At 43.8% G+C, this 20785-nt stretch overlaps 1 protein-coding gene across 4 annotated transcripts in view; it reads left to right on the forward strand.

Moving 5' to 3' along the window:
• The window catches only part of fam120b (family with sequence similarity 120 member B), a 207792-nt gene that overhangs the window by 166056 nt on the left and 20951 nt on the right, over positions 1-20785 (forward strand). For all 4 annotated transcript variants that reach the window (XM_063056615.1, XM_063056614.1, XM_063056617.1 and 1 more), the window contains exon 10: positions 2834-2882. In XM_063056615.1, the coding sequence (XP_062912685.1) occupies positions 2834-2882 (49 nt within the window). The remainder of the gene's footprint in view (positions 1-2833; positions 2883-20785) is intronic.

Genomic DNA, 20785 nt, shown 5'->3' on the forward strand with positions numbered 1-20785 from the left:
TGTTTCTCTCAGGCCAAGATGCAAAACACTGTACGTGCAATCACAAACATCACATGTAGTTAAAATCCAGCACAAACAGTCACAAAATAATACCCAAAGTGCTTGAGGTCCTTTTGATGTGTGGTCATTGTAAAGTAGGAAACGTGGTAGCCAAAATGCACAGAACTTCAACAACAGCTTTATGGCAATGATTTCAGTGGGTACAAATATCATAGGTGGGGATATAATGATGTGCATTTGGGGTGATGAGCACGGGTAATGCCATAGAACTGGTGGATGTGGTATTCGACTGGTAATATATTAAACCAGCTAGGCTGAGTTTTGTTTGAATATTTCAGTTAGTTGCTACATGTCTGTCACGCTACTGCAAATCACATTTGTCATTGCACCTATGTATACATGTGCATATGACAAACTAGCAGTCAGAAATTACAGAAAAAATACAGAAATTTGGCAGCTTTTAAACTCCTTGCTGATTATCCTGGAATATGATTTATGTGTGGTCTAAACAGAATTTCATATCTTCTTTAATTTGTTTCATGTATTTATAACACCATGGAGATGATGTTATAACATCTGTGCAGCAGGAGGTGTCTCCTTTTCTAAGCTGTAAAGCAAAAGGCAAAACAATGCAGTGATGGAAGTTTGCAGTAAAAACAATAAGATATAGGAAATATTCAAGCTTTCAATTTTGTGAGTGGGGAATGAAATCTTCTGATGAAAAGTTGCACGAGTGAAACTAAATTCTAGTTTTACCGTTTCCACAGATCATTTCCTGCATTTTCTGATGTTAAGTCTATAAAATTCATTTCATTAGGTTTGATTTCTAATGATCTTGGCTGTGGCTATTATAGTTTCTTCTCAGATGCTGCTAGTTTTTAAGCCTCCATGTTAATCAATTCCCATGCTTTTTGTGACATACATTTTTATTTCAGGCTTTTGTTTTAGTCAATACCCATGCTTTTTTGTGATTTATAAATACATTTTTGCTTCAGGGTTTTGTGTTATGCTTAATTTTTCAATAAACCTTATAAACCTGGAGTTGGAGTTGCAGGAGGAGAAGATGGTGGCGCAACACAGCGTGCGTAGCCTCTCTGGTGAAATGATATCGTATTTGTTAAATAGGGGTCGTGCACAATTCTGATTAGATGGAGACAGCTGTGAGAAGCATGGAGGAACATCTGCAGAAACTTCTGAAATGCCCGGTTCACTGCCGCTGCTACTGTGCGATCGAGAATCTCCGGAGGGAAGGCCCCAAATCCTCAGCTTTGCCTGCTGCTGGCGGCTGGGGCTGGAGTCGAAGCGCTCGGCAGAGATGGTGCTCGGTGTTTGGTGTCGGAGGGCTGGTCGGAGCCTCGAAGTTTTCAGACGACTCAGAGTCGGACTGTGGTCGGGCATGGCAAGGAGAATTTTCTTCTTTCTCCCGTCTGCGTGAGATGTGGGACTTTCAAGAGACTTTGAACTTTTCTTACCGTGCCCATGGCCTGTTCTTCATCAAGTTACGGTATTGTTTGCTCTGTTGTAACTATATGTTATAATTATGTGGTTTTTATCAGTTTTTCAGTTTTGGTCTGTCTTGTGTTTCTGTGATATCACACCGGAGGTATATTGCATCATTTCTTAATGCATGCATTACTAAATGACAATAAAAGAGGACTGCGTGTCCTCATAATCTAATCTAATCTAATCTAAACTTTCCTGAAGCAAATTGTGGTGAACTATTGCCACAGACAGTGAGGAGGGGATGAGCAGTGCTGGGGCATTGTGAGGCACAACGTATTCGAGTTGGGGTCACAGGCGGAGTTTGTACCACTGTCGAAGATGGAGAGAGCAATTTGGAGAGAATTCGATGCGGAAGAGTTTGGATGTCCATGCACATAACTTGGTGCGAGGTTGGGTCACTCCAAGTGCCGAGCCAATTTGGTGAGATCGAGAACAGCTTTGGGCTGGGCGGCCCGGGTATGTCGGTGTGCTTGGATCCAGATCCTTGGATGATTTAAATGTCGACCCTGATAGACTGGAAGCCACGTGTCTAGTACAGAGACGAGAGTCAGGCTGATTTCACTTGCTTTCCCGTGAATGTTTATTCCTTTCTCCACAGCACCGAGGCTGTGAACTGATCCGGCTGTTGTGCATTTTCACCCCGGTGGTGTGATGAACCGGGGACCGAGGCTTGAGCCTAGAGCCTACTCCCGCTGCTTTCCCTGCCCAGTGTTTTTTTTTTAATTGGGTTGTTTGGATTTCTGGCTTTGTGGCTGCCTGTAGCAGACAAATTTCAAGGTGTATAATTCTTTGATAATAAAATGTGCTATGAATCTTTGAAAATTTTCTGAATAAATTGATTTAGGGAAGTGGTTTTCAGTTCCTAAGAACTCCAGTGTCCTATGAAGTAACATTATTTGTAATTCATTTACTTGTGATGTCCTACATGTTGAAGTATTTTTATCTTCATTTCCATCTAAATTTTTACTCCAAATTTTAAAAAAGTCAACAGAACATATCAATAAAGTGCCAGCAAAAGAATTGTAGTTGATCACAATACTGGTGTAGGTGCTGGGTTTAAGTGGAAGAAATTTCAAAGTTTCCTTACCTCTTCTGTGATGATGAAAATTGCTTTAAGTAAGCCTATCTTTCTGTGTCTGTAGTACTGACTGTATAAAACTGAAACAGAATGATCAAAATTCTTCTTTCAAAAATGTATTTTATTTATAATATGCACAGGGAGTACAGTCAGTGTAGGTCTTTGTTGTATCATCAAATTCATTCTGTAAAAGTGCATCAATGCTGTTCATTATTAAGTGTACTTATTGTGTAACCTTCTTCGTTATTTCAGGTAGAAGACCTCGAGTTCGGCCAGGGTTCTGCCACAGGAGACCACTGTAGTGAGTCTGAGGAATCATTGTATCTTGTCTCTCTTTGTATCTTTGTATTAAGTTACAAGTATAAAAACTACACAATTTCTTCTGTAACTTCGGAAGTTACAGCACTTTTCCATTTTACCTCCTCCCTTTCCACTCACCATAGCACCAATTACTCATCCCGCAGGAAGCAGCAATTTACCTGTCCTTCATTTGGGGGTGAAGATGTCATCTCCTCCACCTTAGTGAGAACAAACTTTGATGAAGGCTCCTGGACCTGATACAATAACGGTTTCACTTTCCACAGACACGAACTAGCCTTCTGAGCATTTTCTGTTTTCAGACTGAATGATTACTTTGTGAGACATCACCGTTCAGTCCTCGAGCTTACAGCAACTTTGATTTCTGTCACATTCCCAATCTGACCTCTCCATCCTCAGCCAGTAAACCTGTACTATAAACCACAATGAAACCTACAGTAATACACCTCTTACACAAGGAAATAAGAGAAAGAGTAGGCAAACAGGCCCATCAAGTCTATTCCCCCCCCCCCAACACCATTTAAAATTACCATAGCTGGCCTTCTCTTCTGTGGCATTTCTTCATTTCCCACTGTTTCTCAATCTATCAAATATTTATCCACCTTCACTTCAAATGCCTATCATGATCCAGGGAAGACATTCCAGAGTCACATCCTTCTGATTAGCCACATTAAGCCTGGTCTCAACACTGTTCAAGAAGTTCGGGTAATTAGTTTACATTTTCATCTCCTCCAAATATTTGTCCTATTTCCGCCTTTATCATTTAATTTCTCTTACTCAGTGTAACATCAACTTCTCTTTTGTTCTTTTAATCTGTCTAAGTCGTTCTGCAGGCTCCGTTTCCTCAACATTACCTGCCCCTACACCTATCTTTGTTATTATCCACAAACCTGGCCACAAAACCATCAATTCTGACACACAAATTATTGACATATAATGTGAAAAGAAATGGTCCCAGCACTGACCCCAGCAGAATACCACCAGCAACCAACCAGAAAATGCTCTCTTTATTCCCATTTGCCAGCAGGAGACATCCTACCAATCTTCTATCCATACTAGTAATTTTCCATGGGCTCTTTTTTAAGCAGACTCTTATCCGATACATTGTCAAAGGTCTTCTAAAAATCCAAGTAGACAACATGCGCTGAATCTCCTTTGTCTGTCCTGCCTACTATTTCCTCAAATAACTCAGAGTTCAAAAGTCCAAAGTACATTTGTTATCAATGTATGTTTACTATACATACATTGTCTCGGATGTGGGAGGCCCTGGAGTCTCCAAGCCTCCCGGACGTCTACATCTGCGCCAAGTGCATCGAGATGCAGCTTCTAAGGGACCGCGTTACGGAACTGGAGCTGCAGCTCGATGACCTTCGTCTGGTCAGGGAGAGTGAGGAGGTGATAGAGAGGAGTGGAAGGCAGGTGGTCACGCCGGGGCCACGGGAGGCAGACAAATGGGTCACGGTTAGGAGGGGGAAGGGGAAAAGGAAGGTGATGGGGAGTACCCCGGCGGCTGTGCCCCTTAACAACAGGTACTCCTGTTTGAGTACTGTTGGGGGGGACAGCTTACCCGGGGGAAGCGACAGTGGCCCTGCCTCCGGCACAGAGTCTGGCCCTGTAGCTCAGAAGGGTAGGGCAAGGAAGAGGAGGGCAGTTGTGATAGGGGACTCGATAGTAAGGGGGTCAGATAGGCGATTCTGTGGACGCAGTCCAGAGACTCGGATGGTAGTTTGCCTCCCTGGTGCCAGGGTCCGGGATATTTCTGATCGTGTCCAAGATATCCTGAAGTGGGAGGGTGAAGAGCCAGAGGTCCTGGTACATATAGGTACCAATGACATAGGTAGGAAAAGGGATGAGGTCCTGAAAGAAGAATATAGGGAGCTAGGAAGGGAGTTGAGAAAAAGGACCGCAAAGGTAGTAATCTCGGGATTACTGCCTGTGCCACGCGACAGTGAGAGTAGGAATGCGATGAGGTGGAGGATAAATGCGTGGCTGAGGGATTGGAGCAGGGGGCAGGGATTCAAGTTTTTGGATCATTGGGACCTCTTTTGGCGCAGGTGTGACCTGTACAAAAAGGACGGGTTACACTTAAATCCTCGGGGGACCAATATCCTGGCAGGGAGATTAGCGGGGGCTACTGAGGTGACTTTAAACTAGAATGGTTGGGGGGTGGGAATCAAATTAAAGCGGCTAGGTGTGAGGAGGTTAGTTCACAACAGAGGGATGGGAACCAGTGCAGAGAGACAGAGGGGTGTAAAGTGAGCGTAGAAGCAAAAAGTACAAAGGGGAAAAGTAAAAGTGGCAGGCCGACAAATCCAGGGCAAGCATTAAAAAGGGCTAAGAGAGTTGTAAAAGAGTGCCTGAAGGCTTTATGTGTCAATGCAAGGAGCATTCGTAATAAGGTGGATGAATTGAAAGTGCAGATTGTTATTAATGATTATGATATAGTTGGGATCACAGAGACATGGCTCCAGGGTGACCAGGGATGGGAGCTCAACGTTCAGGGATATTCAATATTCAGGAGGGATAGACACGAAGGAAGGGGAGGTGGGGTGGCGTTGCTGGTTAAAAAAGAGATTAACGCAATAGAAAGGAAGGACATAAGCCGGGAAGATGTGGAATCGATATGGGTAGAGCTGCGTAACACTAAGGGGTAGAAGACGCTGGTGGGAGTTGTGTACAGGCCACCTAACAGTAGTAGTGAGGTCGGAGATGGTATTAAACAGGAAATTAGAAATGTGTGCAATAAAGGAACAGCAGTTATAATGGGTGACTTCAATCTACATGTAGACTGGGTGAACCAAATTGGTAAAGGTGCTGAGGAAGAGGATTTCTTGGAATGTATGCGGGATGGTTTTTTGAACCAACATGTCGAGGAACCGACTAGAGAACAGGCTATTCTGGACTGGGTTTTGAGCAATGAGGAAGGGTTAATTAGCGATCTTGTCGTGAGAGGCCCCTTGGGTAAGAGTGACCATAATATGGTGGAATTCTTCATTAACATGGAGAGTGACGTAGTTAATTCAGAAACAAAGGTTCTGAACTTAAAGAGGGGTAACTTTGAAGGTATGAGACATGAATTAGCTAAGATAGACTGGCAAATGACACTTCAAGGATTGACGGTGGATATGCAATGGCAGGCATTTAAAGGTTGCATGGATGAACTACAACAATTGTTCATCCCAGTTTGGCAAAAGAATAAATCAAGGAAGGTAGTGCACCCGTGGCTGACAAGAGAAATTAGGGATAGTATCAATTCCAAAGAAGTAGCATACAAATTAGCCAGAGAAAGTGGCTCACCTGAGGACTGGGAGAAATTCAGAGTTCAGCAGAGGAGGACAAAGGGCTTAATTAGGAAGGGGAAAAAAGATTATGAGAGAAAACTGGCAGAGAACATAAAAACGGACTGTAAAAGCTTTTATAGATATGTAAAAAGGAAAAGACTGATAAAGACAAATGTAGGTCCCCTGCAAACAGAAACAGGTGAATTGATTATGGGGAGCAAGGACATGGCAGACCAATTGAATAATTACTTTGGTTCTGTCTTCACTAAGGAGGACATAAATAATCTTCCAGAAATAGTAAGGGACAGAGGGTCCAGTGAGATGGAGGAACTGAGCGAAATACATGTTAGTAGGGAAGTGGTGTTAGGTAAATTGAAGGGATTGAAGGCAGATAAATCCCCAGGGCCAGATGGTCTGCATCCCAGAGTGCTTAAGGAAGTGGCCCAAGAAATAGTGGATGCATTAGTGATAATTTTTCAAAACTCGTTAGATTCTGGACTAGTTCCTGAGGATTGGAGGGTGGCTAATGTAACCCCACTTTTTAAAAAAGGAGGGAGAGAGAAACCGGGGAATTATAGGCCGGTTAGCCTAACGTCGGTGGTGGGGAAACTGCTGGAGTCAGTTATCAAGGATGTGATAACAGCACATTTGGAAAGCGGTGAAATGATCGGACAAAGTCAGCATGGATTTGTGAAAGGAAAATCATGTCTGACGAATCTCATAGAATTTTTTGAGGATGTAACTAGTAGAGTGGATAGGGGAGAACCAGTGGATGTGGTATATTTGGATTTTCAAAAGGCTTTTGACAAGGTCCCACATAGGAGATTAGTGTGCAAACTTAAAGCACACGGTATTGGGGGTAAGGTATTGGTGTGGGTGGAGAATTGGTTAGCAGACAGGAAGCAAAGAGTGGGAATAAACGGGACCTTTTCAGAATGGCAGGCGGTGACTAGTGGGGTACCGCAAGGCTCAGTGCTGGGACCCCAGTTGTTTACAATATATATTAATGACTTGGATGAGGGAATTAAATGCAGCATCTCCAAGTTTGCGGATGACACGAAGCTGGGTGGCAGTGTTAGCAGTGAGGAGGATGCTAAGAGGATGCAGGGTGACTTGGATAGGTTGGGTGAGTGGGCAAACTCATGGCAGATGCAATTTAATGTGGATAAATGTGAAGTTATCCACTTTGGTGGCAAAAATAGGAAAACAGATTATTATCTGAATGGTGGCCGATTAGGAAAAGGGGAGGTGCAACGAGACCTGGGTGTCATTATACACCAGTCATTGAAAGTGGGCATGCAGGTACAGCAGGCGGTGAAAAAGGCGAACGGTATGCTGGCATTTATAGCGAGAGGATTCGAGTACAGGAGCAGGGAGGTACTACTGCAGTTGTACAAGGCCTTGGTGAGACCACACCTGGAGTATTGTGTGCAGTTTTGGTCCCCTAATCTGAGGAAAGACATCTTTGCCATAGAGGGAGTACAAAGAAGGTTCACCAGATTGATTCCTGGGATGGCAGGTCTTTCATATGAAGAAAGACTGGATGAACTGGGCTTGTACTCGTTGGAATTTAGAAGATTGAGGGGGGATCTGATTGAAACGTATAAGATCCTAAAGGGATTGGACAGGCTAGATGCAGGAAGATTGTTCCCGATGTTGGGGAGGTCTAGAACGAGGGGTCACAGTTTGAGGATAGAGGGGAAGCCTTTTAGGACCGAGGTTAGGAAAAACTTCTTCACACAGAGAGTGGTGAATCTGTGGAATTCTCTGCCACAGCAAACTGTTGAGGCCAGTTCATTAGCTATGTTTAAAAGGAAGTTAGATATGGCCCTTGTGGCTACAGGGGTCAGTGGGTATGGAGGGAAGGCTGGGTTCTGAGTTGGATGATCAGCCATGATCATAATAAATGGCGGTGCAGGCTCGAAGGGCCGAATGGCCTACTCCTGCACCTATTTTCTATGTTTCTATGTTTCTATATACAATCTTGAGATTTGTCTCCTTAAAGGCAGCCAGAAATCAAAGAAACCCAATAGAACCCATTAAAACAAAGGAAGACTATCAAACACCCAATGTGCAGAAAACAACGTCTAAACAAAAAGAACAAGCAAATAATACTCACAAAAGTGAGTGCACAGCCACAAGCCACAGTCACAGTCGATCCAAGAGCCCATTAGATGCAGACTGCACTGAGACGAGTAAAGCCTCACGAGCAGGAGGTTGATCACCAGCCCATTCCTCTACTTTGGCCCAACACCCTGACAGATTTGTCAGGCAAGATTTTTCCTTGAGAACACCATGATGACTTCAGTCTATTTTATCATGTGCTTCCAAGTACCCTGAAACTTGATCCTTAAAGGTATAAACTTGATCACAATTCTATCTCCTTTACCATAGCATTGGAGAAGGATAGGAACAGACAAGTTAGGAAAGCGTTTAATTGGAGTAAGGGGAAGGAAATATGAGGCTATCAGGCAGGAACTTGGAGGCATAAATTGGGAACAGATGTTCTCAGGGAAATGTACAGAAGAAATGTGGCAAATGTTCAGGGGATATTTGCGTGAAGTTCTGCATAGGTACGTTCCAATGTGACGGAAAGGATAGTAGGGTACAGGAACCATGGTGTACAAAGTCTGTTGTAATTCTAGTCAAGAAGAAAAGAGCTTATGAAAGGTTCAAAAAATGAAGTAATGATAGAGATCTAGAAGACTATAAGGCCAGCAGGAAGGAGTTTGAGAATGAAATTAGGAGAGCCAGAAGGGGCCATGAGAAGGCTTTGGCAGATAGGATGAAGGAAAACCCCAAGGCATTCTACAAGTATGTGAAGAGCAAGAGGATAAGACATGAGAGAATAGGACCAATCAAGTGTGACAGTGGAAAAGTGTGTATGGAACCGGAGGAGGTAGCAGAAGTTCTTAATGAGTAGTTTGCTTCAGTATTCACTACGGAAAAGGGTCTTGGCAATTGTAAGGATGACTTACAGTGGACTGAAAAGCTTGAGCATGTAGATATTAAGAAAGAGGATGTGCTGGAGCTTTTGGAAAGCATCAAGTTGGATAAGTCACCAGGACCAGATGAGATGTACCCCAGGCTACTGTGGGAGGCCAGGGAGGAGATTGCTGAACCTCTGGCAATGATCTTTGCATTATCAATGGGGATGGGAGAGGTTCCAGAGGACTGGAGGGTTGCGGATATTGTTTCCTTATTCAAGAAAGGGAGTAGAGATAGCCCAGGAAATTATAGACCAGTGAGTCTTACTTCAATGGTTGGTAAGTTGATGGAGAAGATCCTGAGAGGCAGGATTTCTGAACATTTGGAGAGGCATAATATGATTAGGAATAGTCAGCATAGATTTGTCAAAGGCAGGTCTTGGCTTATGAGCCTGATTGAATTATTTGTGGATGTGACTAAACACATGGATGAAGGTAGAGTAGTAGATGTAGTGTATATGGATTTCAGCAAGGCATTTGACAAGGTATACCATACAAGGCTTATTGAGGAAGTAAGGAGGCATGGGATCCAAGGGGACATTGCTTTGTGGATCCAAAACTGGCTTGCCCACAGAAGGCAAGAGTGGTTGTAGACGGGTCATATTCGGCATGGAGGTCGGTGACCAGTGGTGTGCCTCAGGGATCTGTTCTGGGACGCCTGCTCTTCGTGATTTTTATAAATGACCTGAATGAAGAAGTGGAGGGATAGGTTAGTAAATTTGCTGATGACACAAAGGTTGGGGGTGTTGTCGATAGTGTGGAGGGCTGTCATAGGTTACAGTGGGACATCGATAGGATGCAAAACTGGACTGAGAAGTGGCAGATAGAGCTCAACCCAGATAAGTGTGAGGTGCTTCATTTTGGTAGGTCAAATATGATGGCATAATATAGTATTAATGGTAAGACTTGGCAGTTTGGAGGATCAGAGGGATCTTGGGGTCCGAGTCCATAGGACACTCAAAGCTGCTGCGCAGGTTGACTCTGTGGTTAAGAAAGCATACGGTGTATTGGCCTTCATCATTCATGGGATTGAGTTTAGGAGCCGACTGGTAATGTTGCAGCTATATAGGACCCTGGTCAGACCCCACTTGGAGTACTGTGCTCAGTTCTGGTCACCTCACTACAAGAAGGATGTGGAAACCATAGAAAGGGTGCAGAGGAGATTTACAAGGATGTTGCCTGGATTGGGGAGCATGCCTTATAAGAATAGGTTGAGTGAGTTCAGCCTTTTCTCCTTGGAGCGACGGAGCATGAGAGGTGACCTGATAGAGGTGTATAAAATGATGAGCGGCATTGATCATGTGGATAGTCAGAGGCTTTTTCCCAGGGCTGGAATGGCTAGCATGAGGGGGCACAGTTTTAAGGTGCTTAGAAGCAGGTACAGAGGAGATGTCAGGGGTAAGTTTTTTACACAGAGAGTGGTGAGTGCATGGAATGGGATGCTGGCAACAGTGGTGGAGGCGGAAGTGATAGGGTCATTTACGAGACTCCTGGACAGGTACATGGAGCTTAGAAAAATAGAGGGCTATGGGTAATCTTACGTAATTTCTAAGGTAAGGACATTATCGACACAGCTTTGAAGGCCGAAGACCCTGTATTGTGCAGGAGGTATTCTATGTTTATAGTGGACTCCAACTTTTTCCCAACCACTGAAGTCAGGCTAACTGTTCTATAATTTCCTTCCTTCTGCCTCCCTCCCTTAAAAAGTGGAGTGATATTTTCAATTTCCACAGTGAAGACTTGTTATGTTTGTACCCCATTACTACCTCTCCAGCACTGTTTTCCAGTGGTCAGATATTACTCTCACCTCAAATTCAGGAGTTAGGTGTTAAGTTAAAGGACAGGACCTCCAGGGTTGTGGTCTCAGGATTGCTATCCATGCCACCTGCTAGTAAGGCCAGAACTAGGAGGATTATACATGGCTAAAGAGTTGGTGTAGGAGGGAGGGCATAAGATTTTTGGATCATTGGGCTCTGTTCCAGCAAGGTGTGACCTGTACAGCCGGGATGGTTTGCACCTGAACTGGAGGGGGACCAATATCCTAGCAGGAATGTGGAATGAGATAGGGCAGGTGACGGAGGTAAGTCTTGGGGAGGACTTCGGGTCCAGTGATCACAATACCATTAGTTTCAATATAATTATGGAGAAGGATAGGACTGGACCTAGGGTTGAGATTTTTGATTGGAGAAAGGCTAACTTTGTGGAGATGCGAAAGCATTTAGAAGGAGTGGATTGGGACAATTTGTTTTATGGGAAGGATGTAATAGAGAAATGGAGGTTATTTAAAGGTGAAATTTTGAGGGTACAGGATCTTTATGTTCCTGTTAGGTTAAAAGGAAAGGTTAAGAGTTTGAGAGAGCCATGGTTTTCAAGGGATATTGGAAACTTGGTTCGGAAAAAGAGAGGGATCTTCAATAAGTATAGGCAGCTTGGAGTTAATGAGGTGCTCAAGGAATATAAAGAATGTAAAAAGAATCTTAAGAAAGCAATTAGAAAAGCTAAAAGAAGATACGAGTCTGCTTTGGCAAGTAAGGTGAAAATAAATCCAAAGGGTTTCTACAGTTATATTAATAGTAGAAGGTTAAAATTGGTCCCTTAGAGAATCAGAGTGGACGGCTATGTGCGGAGCCAAAAGGGATGGGGGAGATTTTGAACAGTTTCTTTTCTTCGGTATTCACTGAGGAGAAGGATATTGAATTGTGTAAAGTAAAGGAAACAAGAAGGGTAGTTATGGAGAGTATGACGATTAAAGAAGAGGAACTACTGGCGCTTTTAAGGAATATAAAAGTGGATAAATCTCCAGGTCTGGACAAGATATTCCCTAGGACCTTGAGGGAAGTTAGTGTAGAAATAGCAGGGGCTCTGACAGAAATATTTCAAATGTCATTAGAAACGGGGATGGTGCCGGAGGATTGGCGTATTGTTCATGTGGTTCCATTGTTTAAAAAGGGTTCTAAGAGTAAACCTAGCAATCATCGGCCTGTGAGTTTGACGTCAGTGGTGGGTAAATTGACGGAAATTATTCTTAGAGATGGAATATAATTATCTGGATAGACAGGGTCTGATTAGGAACAGTCAACATGGATTTGTGCATGGAAGGTCATGTTTGACAAATCTTATTGAATTTTTTTGATGAGGTTACTAAGAAAGTTGACGACGGTAAAGCGGTGGATGTTGTCTATATGGACTTCAGTAAGGCCTTTGACAAGGTTCCATACGGAAGGTTAGTTAGGAAGGTTCAATCATTAGGCATTAATATCGAAGTAGTAAAATGGATTCAGCAATGGCTAGATGGGAGACGCCAGAGAGTAGTGGTGGATAACTGTGTGTTAGATTGGAGGACGATGTGTAGCGGTGTGCCTCAGGGATCTGTACTGGGTCCAGTGTTGTTTGTCATATATATTAATGATCTGGATGATGGGGTGGTAAATTGGATTAGTAAGTATGCAGATGATACTAAGATAGGTGGCGTTGTGGATGACGAAGTAGGTTTTCAAAGCTTGCAGAGAGATTTAGGCCAGTTAGAAGAGTGGGCTGAAAGATGGCAGATGGAGTTTAATGCTGAAAAATGTGAGGTGCTACATTTTGGTAGGACTAATCAAAATAGGACATACATGGTAAATGGTAGGGCATTGAAGAATGCTGTAGAACAGAGGGATCTAGGAATAATGCTGCATAATTCCCTGAAGGTGGAATCTCATGTGGATAGGGTGGTGCAGAAAGCTTTTGATATGCTGGCTTTTATTAATCAGAGCATTCAGTATAGGAGTTGGGATGTAATGTTGAAATTGTATAAGGCATTGGTGAGGCCAAATTTGGAGTATTGAGTACAGTTCTGGTCACTGAATTATAGGAAAGGTGTCAATAAAATTGAGAGAGTACAGAGGAGGTTTACTAAAATATTGCCTGGGTTTCATCTCCTAAGTTACAGAGAAATGTTGAACAAGTTAGGTCTTTATTCTTTGGAGCATGGAAGGTTGAGGGGGGACTTGATAGAGGTGTTTAAAATTATGAGGGGGATTGATGGAGTTGACGTGGATAGGCTTTTTCCATTGAGAATGGGGGAGATTCAAACAAGAGGACTTGAGTTGAGAGTTAATGGGCAAAAGTTTAGGGGTAACATGAGGGGGAACTTCTTTAGTCAGAGAGTTGTGGCTGTGTGGAACGAGCTTCCAGCAGAAGTGGTTGAGGCAGGTTCGATGTTATCGTTTAAAGTTAAATTGGATAGATATATGGACAGGAAAGGAATGGAGGTTTATGGGCTGAGTGAAGGTTGGTGGGACTAGGTAAGAGTAAGAGTTCGGCACAGACTAGAAGGGCCGAGATGGCCTGTTTCCGTGCTGTAATTGTTACATGGTTAATGCTGCACGGTGGGGTTTAAACTAGAGTTGCAGGGGGACGGGAACCAGAGTGCCAGAACAGTTAGAAGAAAGGCTGTGGAGGCAGATGTTAGTAAGACCTCAGACAAAAAATTGAGCATGGTACAACTAGTGTCCTGAGCTGTATATATTGCAATGCAAAAAAGTACCATAGGAAAGGTGGATGATAGTGCTGAAAGTGAGGTAGCTGATTTACAAACAGAGGCACTGTGTATTGAGGAGAGGCTATTAATAGGGCAAAATTGCAGTCAACAGGATGAGTTACAAGGCAAAAGGCAGACAAAATCAAAAAGGGTGAATACAGGACTGAAGGTGTTATATTTGAATGTGCGCAGTTTACAGAATAAAGTAGATGAACTTGCAGGACAGTTGCAGATTGATAGGTGTGGTGTTGTAGGCATCACTGAATCATGGCTGAAAGAAGATTATAGCTGGGAGCTTAATGAACAATGATACATATTTTTTCGAAAGGACAGGCAGGAAGCTGGAGGGGCAGTGTTGCTCTGTTGGTTAAAAAATGAAATCAAATCATTAGGAAGAGGTGACATAAGGTCAGAAAGTGTTGAATCATTGTGGATAGAGCTAAGAAACTGCAAGAGTAAAAAGACTTTGATGGAAGTTGTCTACAGACCACCAAACAGTGGTAAGGATGTGGTCTGCAAATTACAACGGGAGATAAATATTGCATGTCAAAAGGGCAAAGTTACAATAGTGATGAGGGATTTTAATATGCAGGTAGATTGGGAAAATCATGTTGGTGCTGGATTCCAGGAGGGGGAATTTCTAGGGTGCCTACAAAATGGCTTCTTAGAGCAGCTCAGGGTTGACCCCACGAAGGGATCAGCTATTCTGAATTGGTTGTGTGCAATGAGCCAGAATTGATTAGAGAGCTTAAGGTAAAAGAACCTTTAGGGGAAAATATTCATAATATGATCGAATTCGCCCTGCAATTTGAGAGGGAGAAGCAAAAGTCAGATGTATCGTTATTACAGTGGAGTAAAGAGAATTACAGAGGCATAAGAGAGGAGTTGGCCAGAATTGATTGGAAAAGAAGAGAACACTAACAGATGATGACGGAGCAGCAATAGCTGGAATTTCTGGAAGCAATTCGGAAGGCACAGGATACATACATCCTAGATAGCAAAAAACATTCTGAAGACAAGATGACACAACCATGGCTAACAAGAGAAGACAACATAAAGGCGAAAGAGAGAGCATATAATAGAGCAAAATTTAGGGAGAAGTTAGAGGATTGGGAAGCTTTTTAAAAAAGAACAGAAAGCAACTAAAAAGGCCATTAAGAAGGTGAAGATGGAATATGAAAGTAAGCTTGCCAATAATATGAAAGAGGGTACCAAAAGTTTCTTCAGATACTTAAAGTGCAAAAGAGAAGCGAAAGTGGGTATTAGACCACTGGAAAATGATGCTGAAGAAATAGTAATAGGGGACAAAGAAATGGCAGATGAACTGACTAAGTATTTTGAATCAATCTTCACTGTAGAAGACACAGGCAGTTTGGTGGAATTCCAGGTGTCAAGGGTCATGAAGTGTGTGAAGTTACCATTACTTGACAGAAGGTTTTTGGAAAGCTGAAAGATCCGAAGATAGATAAGTCTTCTGGACTAGATGGTGTACAGCCCAGAGTTTTGAAAGAGGAGTCTGAAGAGATTGTGGAGGCATTAGAAACGGTCTTTCAGCAATCAAAGTACTTGGAGGCACATGACAAAGTTGGCATGGTTTCCTCAAGGGAAAATCCTGCTTGACAAATCTTTTGGAATTCTTTGAAGAAATAACAAGAATGATAAACAAAGAAGAATTGGTTGATATTGTGTACTTGCAGTTTCAGAAAGCCTTTGACAAGGTGCCACACATGAGGCTACTTAACAAGCTATGAGCCTTTGGTATTACAGGGAAGATTCTAAAATGATGAAGCAGTGGCTGATTAGCAGGAGGCAAAGAGTGGGAAAGGAGGGAGCCTTTTCTGGTTGGCTGCTGGTGGCTGGTGGTGTTCCACAGGGGTCTGTGATGGGACCAATTCTTTTTACATATATGTCAATGATTTGAATGATGGCTTTGTTGCAAGGTTTGCAGATGATATGAAGATACGTAATTTTGAGGAGGTAGAAAGGCTACAGAAAGACTTGGACAGATTAGGAGAATGGAAATGGAATAGAGTGTCGAACAGTGTATGGTCATGCACTTTGGTTAAAGAAATGAAAGCACTCACATCAAAGTTGCTGGTGAACGCAGCAGGCCAGGCAGCATCTCTAGGAAGAGGTACAGTCGACGTTTCAGGCCAAGACCCTTCGTCAGGACTAACTGAAGGAAGAGCTAGTAAGAGATTTGAAAGTGGGAGGGGGAAGGGGAGATCCAAAATGATAGGAGAAGACAGGACGGGGAGGGATGGAGCCAAGAGCTGGACAGGTGATTGACAAAAGGGATATGAGAGGATCATGGGACAGGAGGCCCAGGGAGAAGGAAAAGGGGGAGGGGGGGAAAAACCCAGAGGATGGGCAAGGGGTATAGTCAGAGGGACAGAGAGAGAAAAAGGAGAGAGAGAGAAAGAATGTGTGTATATAAATAAATAACAGATGGGGTACGAGGGGGAGGTGGGGCATTAGCGGAAGTTAGAGAAGTTGATGTTCATGCTATCAGGTTGGAGGCTACCCAGACGGAATATAAGGTGTTGTTCCTCCAACCTGAGTGTGGCTTCATCTTTACAGCAGAGGAGGCCGTGGATAGACATGTCAGAATGGGAATGGGATGTGGAATTAAAATGTGTGGCCACTGGATGATCCTGCTTTCTCTGGCGGACAGAGCGTAGGTGTTCAGCAAAGCCGTCTCCCAGTCTGCGTCGGGTCTCGCCAATATATAGAAGGCCACATCGGGAGCACCGGATGCAGTATACCACCCCAGCCGACTCACAGGTGAAGTGTCGCCTCACCTGGAAGGACTGTCTGGGGCCCTGAATGGTGGTAAGGGAGGAAGTGTAAGGGCATGTGTAGCACTTGTTCCACTTACAAGGATAAGTGCCAGGAGGGAGATCAGTGGGGAGGGATGGGGGGACGAATGGACAAGGGAGTCGCGTAGGGTGCGATCCCTGCGGAAAGCAGGGGGGGGGTAGGGAAAGATCATTCCCATTCTGATAGGTCTATCCACGGCCTCTTCAACTGTAAAGATGAAGCCACACTCAGGTTGGAGGAACAGCACCTTTTATTCCGTCTGGGTAGCCTCGAACCTGGTGGCATGAACATTGACTTCTCTAACTTCCGCTAATGCCCCACCTCCCCCTCGTACCCCATCCGTTATTTATTTATATACACACATTCTTTCTCTCTCTGGCCCTCTGACTATACCCCTTACCCATCCTCTGGGTTCCCCCCCCCACCTTTTCCTTCCCCCTGGGCCTCCTGTCCCATGATCCTCTCATATCTCTTTTGCCAATCACCTGTCCAGCTCTTGGCTCCATCCCTCCCCCTCCTGTCTTCTCCTATCATTTTGGATCTCCCTCCCCCTCCCACCTTCAAATCTCTTACTAGCTCTTCCTTCAGTTAGTCCTGATGAAGGGTCTCAGCCTGAAACGTCGACTGTACCTCTATCCAGAGATGCTGCCTGGCCTGCTGCGTTCACCAGCAACTTTGATGTGTGTTGCTTGAATTTCCAGCATCTGCTGAATTCCTCGTGTTTATGAAATGAATGTACTAACTGTTTTCTAAATGGAGAGAAAATACAAAAAAAATTTGAGTTGGCAGTCCTTTTGCAGGATTCCCTAAAGGTTAACTTGCCGGTTGGATCTGTGGTGAGGAAGGCAAATGTGATGTTCGCATTCCTTTGAAGAGGACTAAAATATAAAAGAATGGATATAATGTTGGGACATTATAAAGCACTGGTGAGGCCTCACTTGGGGTATTTGAGTACCTTAACTTAGAAAGGATGTGCTGAAACTGAAGAGGGTTCAAAGGAGGTTCACAAAAATGATTTCAGGATTGAATGGCTTGTCATATAAAGAACATTTGATGGCTCTGGACTGTATTCACTGGAATTCAGAAGAATGAGTGGTGACCTCATTCAAACCTATTTAATGGTGAAAGACCTTGACAGTGGATGTGGAGAGGATGTTTCCTACGGTGGGAGAGTCTAAGACTAGAGGACACAGCCTCAGAATAGAAGGGTGCCGGCGTCCTTTTAGAATGGAGATGAGGAGGAATTTCTTTAGCTGGAGAGTGTAAATCTGTAGAATTCATTGCCACAGGCAGCTGTGGAGGCTAAATCTGTATGTACATTTAAGTAGAGATTGATAGATTGGTCAGGACAGGAAGGGATATGGGGAGAAGGCAGGAGATTGGGGCTGAGAGGAAAATTGGATCAGCCATGATGAAATGGTGGAGCAGACTCGATGGACCAAATTGCATAATTTTGCTCTAGATCTGATGATGTTATGGTCTTATATTGAAATACCCCATGATTATTGTGACATTGCCCTTTTTGCATGCCTTTTCTATCTCCCATTGTAATTTGTCACCCAGATCCTCGCTACTGTTTGGAGGCCTGTTTACAGCTCCCATCAGGGTCTTTTTACTTTTGCAGTTTCTTAACCCTACCCACATGGATTCTATATCTTCCAATATTACGTCACTTTTTTTAAGGATTTGATTTCATTTTTTACCAATAGAACAACCCCATCCCCTCTGCTTATCTGCCTGACCTTTCAAAACAATGTGTAACCTTGGATGTTAAGCTTCCGACTGTTATCTTCTTTCAGCTGCAACTCAGTGATACTCACAATATCATACCTGCCAATGTCTTGCTGTGCTACCTTATTCCAGAAACTGCATGCATTCAAAATTATATCTTCAGTTCATACCTGTCAATCTCTTACTGCGCTACCTTATTCTGTAAACTGCATGCATTGAAAGTAACATCTTCAGTCCTGTTTCCATCAGCCTTTTCGATCTTGCACCCACTTCGATCTTGCACCCACGTCTGGAGGTTAAATTCTTATCCATGTGTGAGGTTTTTGTCATTTTATTTATTCTGGAGCCTTTCAGAACCTCCCCTGCACTCTCCTTCCCTTTTACTTTATCCTCACTTTTCTAAACTGTTGAACACACCCCTACTATTTATTTTAAAAACACTCTTCCCCCCTCATCCAACTGACTGCAATTTTGCCCTATCAATTGCCTGTCCTTCCTCACACACTGCATCTACTTTGATACCATCTGCCCCATCACTTCAGTTCCCATCCCACTACTAAATTAGTTTAAACCCTCCCCAGCAGCTCTAGCAAGCCTAGGATGTTGGTCAGTTAAATAACTGTGGCATTCCAGCTCCTATACTCAGTGCTCTGACTGATGTGGGCCTGTGTGTCAAATGCCACCTTTACCACCCTGTCTGCTTGTGACACCTCTTCCAGTGAACCATTCACTTTCATCCCTAGGCCTCTCTGTTCAGTAACACTTCCCAAGGCCTTACCATTCACTGTATAAGTCTTACCCTGGGGTTATGGGATCAGCTGGATTCAATTGATGAATGACTTTAAAGAGCTAACAAAGTATATCGATAAGGGTGGGGCAGTATATGGAATTTTTCAAGGCTTTTGACAAGGTCCCACATGGGAGACAGGTTCAAAAGGTTAGGGTTAGGGCCCAGGGAATCCAGGGAAAAATGATAAATTGGACTCAAACTTGACTTGGCAATGTCTGATGCTAGAAGAATACTTCTGTGATTGGATGCTAGTGACTTTGTAATATACGGGAATGACTTAGATTTGGATGTGTGAGACATGATCATTTAGTTCACAGCTGATGTGCTTAGGCTGCAGAGAGATATCGATGTGTTCGTGAAGTAGGCTGAAAAATGACAGATACATGTGAGTTGATGAGAGATGAAGCCAGGATTTGCATCATGAATCACAAACAAGGGAAAATCTGCAGGTGCTGGAAATCCAAGCAGCACACACAAACTATGGAGGGACTCAGCAGGCCAGGCAGCATCTGTGGAAGAGATTAAACAGTCGAAGTTTTGGGCTGAAACCCTTCATCAGGACTGGACAAAAAATGAGAAATCAGAGTAAAAAAGGAGGGGGAAAGGGAGGAAGAGACTGGGAGGGGGAGGGGTGAAGTAAAGAGCTGGATACAGTAGATAACCCCAACAGACTCACAAGTGAAATGTTGCCAAACAGTCCTTCCAGGTGAGGCCACACTTCACCTGTGCACCTTTTGAAGTCATCTACTGTATCTGGTGCTCCAGGTGTGGCCTCCTGTATATCAGTGATTGGGAGACCGCTTCGCCGAGCACCTATGCTCCGTCCACCAGAAAAAGTAGAATCTCCCAGTGGCCACCTATTTTAATTATACTTCCTATTCCCATTCCGACATGTCAGTCCATGGCCTCCTCTACTGCCACACTGAGGCCACACTCAGGTTGAAGGAGCAACACCTTATATTCTGTCTGCGTAGCCTCCAACCTGATGTCACGAATATCGATTTCTGGAACTTCTGTAATGGCCCCTCTCCTTCACCATTCCCCATTCCCATTTCCCTCCCTCGCCTTATCTCCTTACCTGTCCATTGACTCCCTGTGGTGCTCCTCCCCCTTCCCTTTCTTCCATGGCCTTCTGTCCTGTCCTATCAGACTCCCCCTTCCCCAGCCCTTTATCTCTTTCACCAATCGACTCCCCAGCTCTTTACTTCACCCCTCCCCTCCTCCTGGTTTCATCTGTCACCTGCTAGCTTGTATTTCTTCCTCCCCTCCACCCACCTTTTTACTCTGATTTCTCATCTTTTTTCTCCAGTCCTACTGAAGGGTTTCAGCCCAAAATGTCAACTGTGCTCGTTTCCATAGATGCTGCTTGGCCTGCTGAGTTCCTCCAGCACTGTATGTGTGTTGCTGTGCACCATGAATGGTAGGCTCTTGGGGTGTATTGAGGAACAGAGAGACATAGATCCTTGAAGGTGACAACACGAGTACACAACACGGTTAGGAAGTCAGATTGGCTGTGGTGTTAGTTGGGGCATTGGAGTAGGTATTCTGTGCTCCAACTTTGATCTGACCTTAGCTGGAATGCTACCTGCTTTAGGAAGGATGTAAGAGCATTGGATGTAGTGCAGAGAAGATTCACAGAAAAGTTGCGTGGTTGGTGCAGTTCTGTATGAGGAGAACTCTGAGGATCTCGGTTTGTTTCACTGCATGGAGAATGCTAACAGACAACACAAAACAGGCCCTTCAACCAATCTTGTC

Source organism: Mobula hypostoma, chromosome 8 (genome assembly GCF_963921235.1).
Source record: "Mobula hypostoma chromosome 8, sMobHyp1.1, whole genome shotgun sequence".
NCBI classification, from domain to species: domain Eukaryota; kingdom Metazoa; phylum Chordata; class Chondrichthyes; order Myliobatiformes; family Myliobatidae; genus Mobula; species Mobula hypostoma.